Here is a 15,210-nt window from a genome sequence, read left to right as displayed (position 1 = left end):
TGTGAAACACCCCCCAAGCCTACTTGACTAATATATTTATACCTTCTTGCATTGCTTGTTCGAAATTGGTATTTAGGATTCCAACTCGGGTCTCTTCAAATTTCTCTCATCATGGTACTGATAATCATTTATCATGCAGAAGCTGTGAATGTATTTGAAAGGGTGGGGGGGTTCACTTTCAAATTTCTGTATATGGTCCTGAAAAAAAATGTTGGGGGGGGGCCAGTCAAATATATTGCTGTACAAACGCGTTTAAAGGGGTGTTTTTTCAGTTTTGGATGTGGTCTGCTTGGACTCGTTAAGGGTATCAAAAACACCAATTTTTAAGAAAAGAGGTGGTTTTGAAAGACTGATCGATGGTCAATCACAGGGTCAAACGTATTTAGGGTATGTTTTTTGTTCCCAAAAGCTTTTTTTTAAGACTAGCCAAACGTGTTTATGGTATGTTTTTGCTCCAAGCTTTTTCCCCGAGGTCATAATTTGGCGACATCTTGTTTAGGGGCCAAAATGTGTAAATAAAGCCCGCGAAAAACGTGTCTTGTGGGTTATTTTGCACACAGAGAAAAACTTGTTTAAGGGGTGTTTGGAAATTCCTTGGTCACGCATGTGCACAGCAATATATTTGACTGACCCCCCTCGGGGGGGGGGGGGGGGAACATGAATGAATAGGAATAAAGGAGGAAGAAAAGCATTGGTAGTGTACCTCTAGTATACCCCTAATGTTCAAGAAACGGTTAGGAAAAAGAGGAGCTGTGGGTTGTCTTAATCCCCTGCCCCCCCCTAAAAAAAAAGAAAGAAAAATTTTAATTAAACAAAAATACCCTAATGGCCCGCCTTAATAAAAGGATAATTTCAAATTGAATAATGAAATACCTTTTTTGAGATTTGAACAATATTAATAAATGAGCCGGGAATTTCTGATCATATATCTTGGCAGAAAATCTCTAAGTTTCATTCAAAGAATTATATGTCAATTTTCCATCATGTTAATAATTTTTGATTAGTAATTAATTGCATTACATCAAATTAATGATATATCATGGAAAAAAGTGGCATTTTCCATTCATTTTTCAAGTTTGTGAGAAAAGGAAGAGGAAGAAATCAATGAAACACGCTCAAGTTGTAATGGTACGATGGGTGTCGGGCGTTCGGGTGTCCGGACACTTTAAATTTTTGAAGCCTTCTTTTTTTTGTCTTTAGATTACACTAAAAATATGAATTTAATAGTTGTAATCATCTTCTAATTTTGTACTCTATAATATTTTCTAACATTTTTGTACTAAAAACGTTGCTTGTACTTTTTTTCCAAATGACTTTCTAAAATTGATCGTCCGGACGCACAACCTGTCCGGACACACAACAACTGGGTACCGTATATATACGGTCTGAATTTCAAGACCATTAAAGCTGCGATTCAGAATCGACTGCCCCACATGCATGAGATCGGCGAGAGGAATCAGCATGAAAACATCGTGAAGAGTTGTTTTCGCCTAATTCCTAAGATCTAAAGACGTATAAGAAGAAAGTAAAGATGGTGAAAGAGCAATTTCGGGAAACAGACGTGGCTCGAAAGATGTAAGTGAACGTAAAAATACGACAAAAATTCTGGGAATATTTTATCAAACACGGTTTAGAACGTATGGGACCGAAGGTAAACTGGCTGATGAAATAGATATGAAATTGAAACATTCAGCCTTTCAGGAGATGAATGGGGAGGGAAGGGGGGGGGGGGGGGCTTTCGAGCTGCACGGATTTAAAAGACATTTCTCGTCCTTTCCACATGAGTTTCATTTGATATTTGATTCTGTAAAGAATCTGTAGTTCGTCGGGGGCAGGTCCAGGATTTTCAAAATGAGGGGGGGGGGGGACATTTTGAATTTTCCAGAGGAAAATTTGACAAGCAAAAAAAAAAGTCCTCACTTCTGTTTACTGTATGGACGGCATATTTGCATTAGAAGTATTTGGTATGACTTTCGAAATTGGGGGCACATGCCCCAGGGTGACCAGAAACATGGGACAACGGATCGACCGAGCCAGGTATTAAAAAAAAAGGAAGTCATCAAAGAAGGCTACACAATGTTAGATTTGTTTTAAAAAGAGTATAAAGTAAGGGAGGGTGAACAAAAGAATGAAAGAGAGAAAGAAAAGAGATATGAATAGAGAGGAAAGAGGAAAGAAAAAACGTATCCATCATTCTTTGAAATAAATAAGGAAAAAAAAAGTAAGGGAAGATGAATGAATGTCAAAAGAAAAAATAAAGGAGAGAAAGGAAGAAAAGTAAGAAAAAAGAAGAAAGAAATTATGATGGAAATAAAAATGATATAACTTCTGAAGGTTTCCATGGCGAAGAACAATAGTATAGTGGATTTCACGGTACACCATGTATCTTTCTTGGGCAAATGTTGGTCCTGAAAAGGACCACCCAATCTCGACGTTTCGACAAGTGTGTTCTTGTCGTCCTCAGGAGAATGAGCAAAGTTTGTAAAAGCAGGTCTTATATACTCTGTCGAAGTGCCGTCTGCACGGTATCTCGCAGGGTACATGTGTCTGATTGGCTAGAAAAGTCACATGTCATCCACATATGCGGACGTGGGTGACAACACACAAATTGGGCGCGCAAAACCAGCTACGACCGGAAATGCCGTCATCTATCATTCCCGCTAAGATTAGCATGAATGACAAAAGCCACCACTTCCGCCCGTGCGCCGCAGTGCTCACACGTGTGTGTAGAAACTCCCGGTAGGCTAATTAGGCAAATTAGCCCCTTTGTCCAGAACGGTAAGCCAGATATTGCTGAGTTGGAGGCCGCTGTCTTGAGGAACAGTATTATGTTCCTCAATCTCCAACGCTTCTCTGACTCTCCGGTGATGCCAGTAGGGGACACAGGTGACTAGTCTACTTTCATCCCAGAGGATCCGGTGATCATGTGTATGAGCATGATCGATGATTGCAGACTTGTGTATACTATTGTTCTTCGCCATGGAAACCTTCAGAAGTTATATCATTCGTCTCTACGGGGAGCAGACGTTCCAGCACACCAGAAGACTACAGCGGAACAGGATCAAGGAAGCCAGATTTGTCAACCACCTCACCTTTCTCAAAAGGTGCAGGGATTCAGGGGTTATCCCCCGCGGATTGGTGCTCCATGCACCTATCCGTTCCAGACGAGCGGAGCAGGTTCTTAGACGTGCCTCTGAGAGTCTCATCAGAGAGAGGATCAGACACGTCCATAACCAGCTCAGACATCTTCAACCTTGTGTTGAAACATCGGAAGAATACCTAAAATCAAAGCTCTCGAGCAATGATTGGGGTAAAATCGATCGTCTCATCAAATCTTCTAGCCACTTTGTTTTCGAGACAACTAAGTCCAAACAAGTGAAGAAGTTTGAGAAACTGATCCGTCCTTCCCGTTTCAACAGACACCAGCCGAGACACGATCGCCAGCCGAGACACAACAGCCAGCCTAGACACAACTTGCATCCTAGCAAAACTGTTGTCAACCTCAGTCAACGTCAGTTGTCTGAGAATGAACATCAGGTCCTTTCATTAGGACTTAATTTTGCTATGGCTCCTAAGCAAGCTAACCGAAAAGAATTCATCCAGAAGATTGAACCCAGCCTCAGACATCTTTCTCGGTCTCAATCAGACACAGTTCGTATCCAAATCTCACAAGTACTGACTTCGGTTAACCCACCTCGGCCCAACCTCACCAAAGCCGAGAAGTCAGGCCTTGCTAGTCTCCGAGAGGATAACTCCATTCATATTCTCAAGGCAGACAAGGGTAATGCTACTGTTGTGATGGACAGATTGGATTACGAGACCAAGGTTCAAAGACTACTGGATTCGGGGACCTATAGGAAACTTCCTAGAGACCCCACACCGGCCATCGAACGCAGGGTTAATGATAAGCTCCTCTCTCTCCAGAGGAAGGATGTATTGTCTAGACCCCTTTACCGACAACTCCGGAGCTCGTCTGGTCTATGCCCCATAATCTTTGGGCAACCAAAGATTCATAAACCAGACACTCCACTCAGACCTATTGTGTCTACTAGAGGATCTCCCACGTATGCACTGGCTCAACATTTGACTAACATATTGCAGCCTCTTGTTGGTCAGGGCGTACATCACGTGAGAAACTCTAAACATTTCATCGAGCAGATCTGTCAGATGACCGTCTCTAACAATGACCTCCTCATCAGCTTTGATGTTGAGTCATTGTTCACGAGTGTTCCAGTTAAGGATGCTTGCGCCATCATCCTTGAGAGATTGAAATTTGACAGAACTCTCCCTGATAGGACACAGTTGTCTCCTCTAGAGATCCATGACCTGCTTGAGATGTGCCTCAATTCCACCTCTTTCAGGTGGAGAGACACATTCTACAAGCAAACGGAGGGTGCTGCCATGGGGTCCCCCCTGTCCCCAGTGGTAGCTAACATGTTCATGGAACATTTTGAGGAGACGGCTCTCCAGTCAGCAACCCACAAACCCAAAGTGTGGCTTAGATATGTGGACGACACTTTTGTGGTTTGGCAACATGGAGCTGAGGAAACTAACAATTTCTTACAGCACCTCAACTCTCAACACGAGTGTATCAAGTTCACCATGGAAATGGAGAATAAGGGGTCTATCCCCTTTCTTGATACAAAGATTACGAGGACGGCACAGGGATCCCTATCCCATCAGGTTTATCGCAAACCTACTCACACTGATCGGTACTTGAACTATCGTTCATTCCACCACCCATCAGTGTTGAGATCCATCAACAAGACCTTAGTCAAACGAGCACATGAGGTTAGTGACCAGATCCACCTGAGAGGTGAGCTTGTACATATCAAACGTGTTTTGAAATGTAACAACTACCCCTCACATAAGATCTGCACTGAGCTTCCCCCTTCGCGGAACCCTCATGTCAGACAACCCAAGGCGAGAGTTATTCTTCCATATCTGGGAGCAGCCTCTCACAAGATTCAGAGGATTTTGAGAGAAGCCGACATTGAGGTTCGTCATAGTTCCTCAAATAAGCTTCAATCTGCCCTCACCAGCCATAAGGACAAGCGCAACTCCAAGGACCTTCCTGGAGTTTACCGAATTCCTTGTGAATGCGGTAAAGTTTACATCGGAGAGACAGGTCGTTCCTTTAACACTCGGATTAAGGAACATAGGGCCCATGGTAGACGAGACGAGAGGGACAAGTCTGCAATCATCGATCATGCTCATACACATGATCACCGGATCCTCTGGGATGAAAGTAGACTAGTCACCCGTGTCCCCTACTGGCATCAGCGGAGAGTCAGAGAAGCGTTGGAGATTGAGGAACATAACACTGTTCCTCAAGACAGCGGCCTCCAACTTAGCAATATCTGGCTTACCGTTCTGGACAAAGGGGCTAATTTGCCTAATTAGCCTACCGGGAGTTTCTACACACACGTGTGAGCACTGCGGCGCACGGGCGGAAGTGGTGGCTTTTGTCATTCATGCTAATCTTAGCGGGAATGATAGATGACGGCATTTCCGGTCGTAGCTGGTTTTGCGTGCCCAATTTGTGTGTTGTCACCCACGTCTGCATATGTGGATGTCATGTGACTTTTCTAGCCAATCAGACACATGTACCCTGCGAGATACCGTGCAGACGGCACTTCGACAGAGTATATAAGACCTGCTTTTACAAACTTTGCTCATTCTCCTGAGGACGACAAGAACACACTTGTCGAAACGTCGAGATTGGGTGGTCCTTTTCAGGACCAACATTTGCCCAAGAAAGATACATGGTGTACCGTGAAATCCACTATACTAATGAAATAAAAATGTTTCCTTCATTCTTTGGAAGAAAGAAAGAAAAAAAACAGGGAGGAAGGAAGGAAAGAAAGAACAAGGGAAAATAATCAGAAGGAAAAAAGGAAAATGAAGAATGAAAGAGAGGTTAGAATGAAAAAAGAAAGGAAATAATGGAAGATGAGAAAGAACGAAAAGAAAAGGAGAGGAAGGGAGAAGGAAGCAAAGAAAAGTGAGGAAATAAAGAATAAAGGAAATCAAATAAAAAGAAGGAAAGAACGAAAATGAACAGAGAGAGAAGGATCAGGAAATGATGCCAGGAAAGATTGGAATTAAAGATAGATGGAACAAAAAAAGGCAAGCAGGAAGGATAGAAAAGAGGAAAAAGTTCAAACTACAAGCAAACAAAAAAAAATCTAATCATCTTAATAAAATCTTAGTTTTTTTTTATATATATGTTTTTAAAATTGTTAAAAAGCTGAAATGTTTTGGAAATAAATAAAATTTCAAAGTGAAACATTGTCAAACGTGAAAATTAGATGAAATATCGAGGCATTACACACAGGCATCTCTAATCCCAACTTAACACTGGTCACAATTATAGACTCAAAACGAAAGCTGAAACCACGAGATCTCGTTATAAAAACTCAATAACTTGCTCCTCCGATTACATCATATTGGTGGAAAAACTAGCTGTTCATCATGTGAGATTGTTCGCTCCATTGAGAATCTGCCCCGATCCTATATACTTGACAGGCAGGAAGCCAGTGCACGTAACTATTCATTTGCAGTGTAGGGCCTATTGGGTAGCAAGAAATCACCTCAGAACTTGCAAAAGTTTACAGTCATTGATTTTATTGCTGTCTCTGCTTCTTCATCTTGGTTATTTGATGTAAATTATTCACTTTTCTGTGTTTCAGTTATATTTTGTTCAATATTCTGAAATAAAGAACAAATAGGCGTCCCGGGAAGGGTTTGTCGGGATGCCGGAACATATGGGCAAAGTAAGGAAATCCTGGGAAATACGTGACGGGTCACCCTGACACGCGCATAGAAATGTTGCCCATTCATGACTGACACAAACAGCCAAGCTCTGCACAGCTCATGGCAGCGATTCGGAGACTGCTTATTGGTTCATCGCGCAGATCTCATCATGACGCATGGTCAAAAAATTATGCGAAAGTATCAATAGCGATAACGATATCCAGCCACGTTTTTCACACTTGAAATGGTCTTGGCTCGTGATCGGATCATTCAAGTATCCATAAAAAATTATCCAGATTCTGCAACTTCATGCATATTCATGCAGTACCCCGAAACCCTGCACTCCACTGACTATGTACACATTACATAGATTCTGTAAACTGATGAACACGATGTAACACTGGCGCTATTCTGTATGATTTTAACGGAAAAGAACTAATAAAAATATGCTTACCTGTGCGATTTCGGTTAAGAAAATATATTGTCCGAATATACCTTTCATTATTCAAATAAAATATACAAAAGTGAAATTCTATGTCGATTTTGGTACGAGGTGATAGAGAATTTCACACTTGTTTTGATGCCATGTTTTGCTGGGCACTTAGAGGTTTGCAATGCGCATGTTTACTTTATTTTCATTCATAAACTGGCTTGCAATCGTGGCTGGATGATGTCATGTAATAAGCAAAGTTTATGTCGACTGCTGCGGCGAACGTTATGTTATATTTTGTTTGAGGCTCATGACGCCAGACACAAGTGCAGTTCATTTCACTGCTATTTGTCGTTGCAGTGGTGGGCAAGACTGAGTTCCACATGCTCCCCCCATTAAAATTGAAAAGAAAATATGGAAAAGATTTAAAATGATATAGCCCTAATCTATAACACGTATGATATACCTTACCTGACCGCAAATACTATTCTATTCTGTCTTCTTAAAGCTTCCTTTATGCTTCAATAAGTAAAAAGGAAACCAAAACCCAAGAAGAGAAGCAATCTCATTGGAAAGAGTAAAATGCGAGGACCAATCTAAAACTTATTTCATCAAAATAAGTTATAGAATAAGCGGGTTATGGTAGTTTGAAATCTCTTGTTGAACTTTCTATGGGGATCATTAAATTGGCAAACGTGATTCAAAATGGCTGATTTTTTTTGTACATAAATTTTCGGATTTTCCTCATCCTTCAAATTGCATCTTGCTTCCATCTGTGCACAACATATGTCATGGAAAGATATGATTCACACCACATATGTCAAGGTCAGGAGGAGATAATGTGAAATATGTAAAATAAAGGGGAAAATCTTAAAATTTGTGTACAAAACAAATGAAGAGTCCACAAAATCAGCCATTTTGAAGTACGTTTGCCAATTTGAGGATCCCCATTGAAAGTACAACAAGACTTTTTAAACTAAAACTGATTTTGATGAAACTTGCTTTAAATTGTTACTCTCAATTTCATTTTTCCAATAAGATTGCTTCTCTTGGATTTTGGTTTCCTTTAACAAGGCAGTAGGGCAAGAAGGTGATGATTGACTTCTTAATGGGAATCATATTTGACGGCATCTACTGTGGGAGCTTCAACTACCTTAGCTGGGAGAGAGTTCCAGTCATTGACTACTCGGTGACTAAAAGCTTGTTTTCACACCTTTCTGCATCTTGACTTTACAAGCCTGAACTTATGACTTGCCCAGCGCTGCACCGACAAACAGCAGTGAAATGAATTGCACTGGTTTCTGGTGTCATGTAGATATCGAGTGGCAAATAAGTTTTGTATAACTCTATGCCTGCCTGTAGTTACAAGGTATGATTTCCAAGGTACATGTATATATGAAGATGGAGATATAGTGGTGAGTTCAAATGATGGTTAATAGGAACGTTCAATACTTTGGCCTGAACTCTGAAATCAGGTTTAATTTAAACTCTAGTCTAAAGTTGCGGTTTAACTATGGAAAGCCAGTTGTGACATAAAATTTTCACAGTAAATTTCAATTTATGAGCTCATTTGACTTCTAAAACATTATCAACTGTCTGGGAAGGACGACTAAGATAGTTGTATTTACCATCAAAGAATTAGGAAAGAGAACAGTAAACTTGAGAAGCATTCAATGCAAACACAGTTTTGACACATTTGGCTTACCATAATTTTAGCACAGAGTTTGACCATGGTTTAAGTTCAACCCGACTTCAGAATATAGGCCTTTGAGTTCAAAGTGAACACCTACTCTTGTTTCTATCCTACCGAACATTTGCAGAAGCCATGTTTGCTTTGGCCTGATGTCGCCGGAGCAGATGCGGCAACAAGCAACCATCCACGTTGTAAGCAACAAGCTGTATCAACCCGATACCCGCAACCCCATCCCGTATGGCGTCTTGGACCATCATATGGTAAGTCGGGAATTTATAATGGAGCATGATGAATCAAAACTATTTTTATTTATAGAACAGAGTATGACATTATGTGTCTCATGAGATATTAAACGCACAAATAAATCACTTTCAGTTTTTAAAAAATGGCATTTTAGGGAATTTGTATCACATGATATTAGTAGGAGTTGCTTGTTTGTATAAGTCATAAAGTCAAAATAAAAAAGAGAAATTTTAACTGTTATTTTTGGGCTGATTTTATCAAACTGTCAAAAATATTTTTCTGCTTTTGTTAAAGCCAGTTTTTTGTCAGGGTGAGCTTCTCTGTTAAAACTGAAGAGTGGTTGTGGTGAATGAATTTGTTTTTTTCCACAGGGCACAAGCGAGAAGGAGAACCCTTGTCAAACCTGTAAGAAGACCTTAGCTGATTGTGTGGGGCACTATGGCTTTGTGGATCTTGAGTTGCCTGTGTTTCACATTGGTTTCTTCAAGCTGGTCATGAACATTTGCAAGCAATATGCAAGGTGAGATCATATACATACCGTGGCCCCTTGTCTTGAAGTTGAACTTAATCATAGACTTACAATGTACGCTGTGCTGATATTATGTGAAGCTGAAAATGTCAAAAAAATTGTTTTATTGTAGATGCTTATGTGTACTGTGTTCTTTCCACATGATATTGTGGAAGAGAAAACAATTTTAGTTATTCCAGACAATTATGGTATTAACAGAGCTGCCAAGTAGAACAGCTTTTTCATATTTAGTACTGAAAATGAGAAGAATAGGGGAAGGCGGGGTAAGTTGTGACAGTTTTTGCTTTTTGCATGTTAGAATTGATATGATTATTAATCTTGTCGAAATAAGTACCTTGCTTTGAAATTTCATTCTTCTGAAATATTTTCCACCTATATATAACTTTCTATCCCCACACTGAAAGTCATCGTGACCTTTGAAAAAACCGATGTCAAATGGCTCAACTTGCCCCATATATGGGGTAAGTTTGAGCCACCTTCTGGGGTAAGTTGAGCCACAAAAACTGTACAAAATGTATGGGGGGAGAACCAGCATGTCAATGTTTTGTTTAAAGTCTTTTCACTTGCTAATTCTCTATAAATACTAACATCCTGTAAAAGGAAAAGAGCAGTCATGTTAATTTGCTCCTTTCAGCCTGCATTTCAATCGATTTTTATGGTTTGTTTGTTTTTTAAGATACATTACCATAGGAATTACCATGGCTCAACTTGCCCCATGCTGTTTGGCTCAACTTACCCCAGTCCAAACTTAGTGCGATAATTTTGTATCCACACATTTATTATTCCTCCATCATATAAAAGACTATGACAAGAATGAAGATCCATACCTGGACTAATAATGTTGTTATCATGTCTTTATTATATTTAAAGACGTGTGTGTGTTTATAAAGCACTTATCTATTTCACACTCTTTTTTACTTTTTTGGCTGAAATTCACATTTTTCCCTCTAAAAAAATACTTTTTGTTTCAAAGTTGGAAACAATGTGGTGGGGTTAGGGGTTATGCTATGGGTCATCAATACATGACACCACCACAATGTCTGACTCATTCATTATTGGCCTGCGGCTGGTGGCTCAACTGCCCCTATGCTCAACTTACCCCGTCTTCCCCTACTGTCTTATGGTTTCATGCAAAATACTGGTTTCTAAAGTTTCAGTTTTATGAGTTTTCCTATGGTATATCTTTGAAAATAATGATTTCCTTGCCAAAATACTGATTTTCATCTGTAAGATTACTGAAATGTTCTTGTTCAGATTTGCAGCTCTGTATTAAATGTGTTTAATAAGCTAGTGGTTTGAACCTGTGCTGTATTAGAACTGTGTTACAGTCATCTGTCCATAGTTCAACAAGATAGACCAGAGCTTGAATCATTCTGAGTTTAGAATACGGGCCATTACATGTATGTTTACAATGCAACTGATTTGTTGAACTGATCTTTACCTTACAGACCTGCGGCCATATTCTTCTAGACGACGAAACCCATCAGAACTTTGTGGATGCCTTGCGACGTCCCAATCTCACCTACCTACAGAAAAGGGGACTAAGAAAGAAGATTCATGAGAAGGCGCGCAAGAACCAGATCTGCTTCCAGTGCAATTCATATAATGGTATCCGATGCAATTTTTTTGGGGGGGATGTGGGTGGGGGTCTGACTACGAAAAATGGTTTAGACAAATTGAGGGGCTTTGTAATGAAAGTGCATACAGTGTATTTTGCTTTCAGAATTCATTCTTGTGTTTTTTTTATTTATGTTTGCTTTGATTCTGGATGACTGTACTTGAAATTGCAAGTCATCGATTATGACTGTTACAAAGTGTGATTCTTTTTAGGGGTGGATGGTGAATCACAAGAGCGCAGTGAAGGGGCCCGTTTCAGAATAGTTACAATGGTTGTAGCTTTGCCATTCATGGCAACTACCATGGTAACACAGATGAATAGCCAATCACAATCAAGGTTTCCATGGTAGTTACAATGATAGCAAAGCTACAGTACTTGTAAGTCATTATGATACGTGCGCAAGCTCTGGACAATTACATAGTCTCTGTACGATGAAAAGACTGGACACTTTGCCAACTTTGCGTAATTTCAACTTTTCAAGAACTGTCAAGGAGTGTGGTCCTCTTAAGATCATCCACAAAAGATGGAAGGTGAATTATTAGAACCCAGAGAAGGTCGTGTTACAGTTCCAGAGTTCCCTAGATATAGCCTTGGTATACAATGATACCTTCTTGATTAGTTTTCATTTCTTGATCTCTGCTAATTTCAGGACCTGTTAAGAAGTGTGGTCCTCCTAAGATCATCCACGAAATCTTAAGAACCCAGAGTAGGTCCTGGGACAGTTCCAGAGTTCCCTAGATAAAGCCTTAGTACACAATGATGCCTTCTTAGTTTTCATTTCACTTGATCTAATTTCAGGACATGTTAAGAAGTGTAGTCCTCTTAACCCTAAAAAGACTGGGGGGCTGAATCAGCCCCCCCCCTCGATATTTTCCACGGTAAATCCGCCGCGCGAAATTTTTTGACTGCGTCGCTCGCTGACTTTTTACTTGCAAGTCTCGCGCAACTTTTGAGACCAAAATTGTGACCCCCGGGTACGCAGTTCCGAAATTACGCAACATTTCGTAAGTGCATGCAGACCCAAAATTACTCAAAAACTATAGTCTTGTAGATAATGCCATGGGTAAGGCGTGTGCCAATTTTCGTCGCGATTGCGCGATTGATGGCCGAGATCATAAGGGGGGGGCTAAATCACCCCCCCCCGTTGTTTTAGGTGTCGAAATAGCCCAGTCTATTTAGGGTTAAGATCATCTAAGAAATCATAAGAACCCAGAGAAGGTCCTGGGACAGTTCCAGAGTTCCCTAGATATACCATTAGTACACAATGATGCCTTCTTAACTAGTTTTCATTTCACTTGATCTCTGCTAATTTCAGGACCTGTTAAGAAGTGTGGTCCTCTTAAGATCATCCATGAAAGATGGAAGGTGAATCGGAAGAACCCAGAGAAGGTCCTGAAGCAGTTTCAGAGCTCCCTGGATACAGCCATTGAACATAACAAGGACATTGAGCCATTGCTTCCAAAGGCACAGGTTTGTTTTAAAAAGCAGCACAATGATAAGATTTACTAGATCCGATAGATCGAGCCAGGGGCAGATCCAGGATTTTACGAGGGGGGGGGGGCCACAAGCAAAAAAAACAAAAGAAAAAAAAAGTTTTCCCCCCATAAAAGGCCATATTTTTTCCATGTACAATTTGACAAGCAATAAAAGAAAGGTCCTTGCTTGTGTATAAACGATATATTCCCTTTGAAAATATTGACTATGACTCTCAAAGATGGGGGGGGCACTGGCTGGAAATCCCCCTCCCCCTTGGATCCGCCACTGGATCAAGCCCATGATATATTCATATCTAGGAGAGATCCTTTTGAAGAATTTTGCAGGATGTTCTTAATGAATTGCCTTATTGTATGCTCTTCCTTTCCAGGAGAATATGAATCCATTGATGGTATTGGAATTGATGAAAAGGATACCCAACGAGGTAAGTAAAGTCCTCCGTACACCTTCAGATTGGTCTGCAATGGAAATAAACAATGAAATTTTATAAGAACATTGGGAAATGGAACATCTTACCATGTAAAGTTCTAAATCATCCTACAAATATTTATGATCAAATATGTGACTATGCTACTATCTAGTCGTAATGACGTCAAAGCAATCGTATGATTGGCTACAATTTGAAACCAATTTGGCCTTTATTCCAAAATAAGGCTTGGTATCATCCAAAATTGTTTTATTAGTGTTCTTGCTGTTAATATAAACCTAAAATAAAACAGTACTTTTCATGAACGTTTTCGGAAAAAAGGCAAAATGGGATTTGTTCCAAAATGAGATCGTGAGCAAGTTGTAAGGTGTTTTGTGGCCTTGGATGATGGTAGAGTACAGAGTAAGTCCATTAAAAACACACCTGCAGATGCAGATAACATTGGAGTGAAAAAAGTTTTGGTTATAACATAGAGATCTATTATATTGACATTTAAGCAATTGCTATACATTGATTCGCCTGGATTGTGGTTGTGGGGAATAGAAATAAAAATCCCTTGTGCCCAAATTACAACAGTATGCTCTGTGGGATTAAGACGGTACAAGGTATATTAATTTCCTAAAATCTTTTCCTCAATTTTAACCAAGATTGGCTAATATTTAACAATCTGTAACTAGAAAAAGGTCAGGTAAAATGTAACAACTTTGTTGACATTGTTCTTTTTCAAAGTTAGTTTTGTTCTTTTTCAATCTTAGTTTTGTTAGGTTGAGTACCAAGGTTAGAAAATTTATGTAGAAAATTTGTATTCGTAGGTTTGAATATCAATATGATCGTTCAGTGTGATTATTTAGTTTTGAATTTCTCATCAATGCAAGAAATACATTCTGTTTCTGTTTGTTGTAACTCCCGTAGGAACTCGGCAGGACAGCATTTTGCTGGTAAATGCCAAGCTTGTATATAACCAATTACCTTGGAAACGTTATAAGTCTAGGTTAATCAGTCATATTGGCTGACGTAATAGACGACAGATATCACTCTTGGGCCTTTTTATCAAAGTGGAGACAGTGGCAGAGTTGGGATTTGAACTCACAACCTTGCGATTATGAGTCCAATGCTCTAACCATTGGACCACACGACCGATAATTCTCTATTTTTCTTTTGATGTAGGACATTCCACTGTTGTGTATGGACACAGAGAACAGTCGTCCTCAAGACCTCATCTTAACACGGCTTCTAGTCCCTCCTCTGTGTATTAGACCATCCGTCGTATCGGACCTCAAAGCAGGAACGTAAGAACACGTTTCTTCAGTCGCATTCTGGCCTACGGATCATTTGAAGCTTTCTTTAATCAGCTTTCATCCTTCAAATTGGCATTGTCATTATTATTATTATTGTTGATATTGCTGCATTTTGAGTTTGAAAGTTACTTATCATATTACATCGAGATTAATGACAGTAGTAAGTAGTTGATAAATTGCCAATTTGCATAAAAATAGTTAATTGCTTTGCTATCACATTGCCAATTTCAGGATTTTAGTGCTTATTTCCTTGAAACAATTTCTACATTGACGCAGTTATAAGAATGATAGATTTTATTTCTTTTACTCTTTAGACCCTGTGCACCAAATGATATTGGCTTATTGGTTTCTTCTATCCCATACTTTTCAATGTAAATGTATTTCTTATTTGGTTAATAAACCTGTAGGAACGAAGATGACTTGACGGTGAAGCTCACAGAGATTATCCTGATCAACGATGTCATCCAAAAGAGAAGAAGAGCAGGCGCAAAGATGTCGATGATCATGGTTGGTAGTCCTAGATATATCCACTTATCATTTAATGATGATGATGATGGTGATGATGATGATGATGGTGATGGTTATTATAGTGATGGTGATGATGACGATGAGATGATGATGATGATGATAAACAACATTTATATGTTCTTATATTAATACCGAGTTTCTAAGTGCTGCATACTTGTACCCTAGATTTAGCTTGGCTACCTACCCTGATCAGA

At 39.7% G+C, this 15,210-nt stretch overlaps 1 protein-coding gene across 1 annotated transcript in view; it reads left to right on the top strand.

The window, feature by feature from the left end:
• The first annotated feature begins 1,413 nt into the window (after positions 1-1,413).
• The window catches only part of LOC121431738 (DNA-directed RNA polymerase III subunit RPC1-like), a 45,465-nt gene continuing 31,668 nt past the window's right edge, over positions 1,414-15,210 (top strand). Inside the window, 9 exon segments of the mRNA XM_041629428.1 lie at positions 1,414-1,575; positions 9,007-9,139; positions 9,494-9,620; positions 9,623-9,642; positions 11,100-11,259; positions 12,585-12,739; positions 13,134-13,187; positions 14,358-14,479; positions 14,896-14,995. Of these exon segments, the coding sequence (XP_041485362.1) occupies positions 1,532-1,575; positions 9,007-9,139; positions 9,494-9,620; positions 9,623-9,642; positions 11,100-11,259; positions 12,585-12,739; positions 13,134-13,187; positions 14,358-14,479; positions 14,896-14,995 (915 nt within the window). The 5' untranslated portion in view covers positions 1,414-1,531.

Source organism: Lytechinus variegatus, chromosome 18 (genome assembly GCF_018143015.1).
Source record: "Lytechinus variegatus isolate NC3 chromosome 18, Lvar_3.0, whole genome shotgun sequence".
Classification (NCBI taxonomy): domain Eukaryota; kingdom Metazoa; phylum Echinodermata; class Echinoidea; order Temnopleuroida; family Toxopneustidae; genus Lytechinus; species Lytechinus variegatus.
Note: the sequence above shows the minus strand (reverse complement) of the source record. Positions and strands in the feature narration are given on the sequence as shown.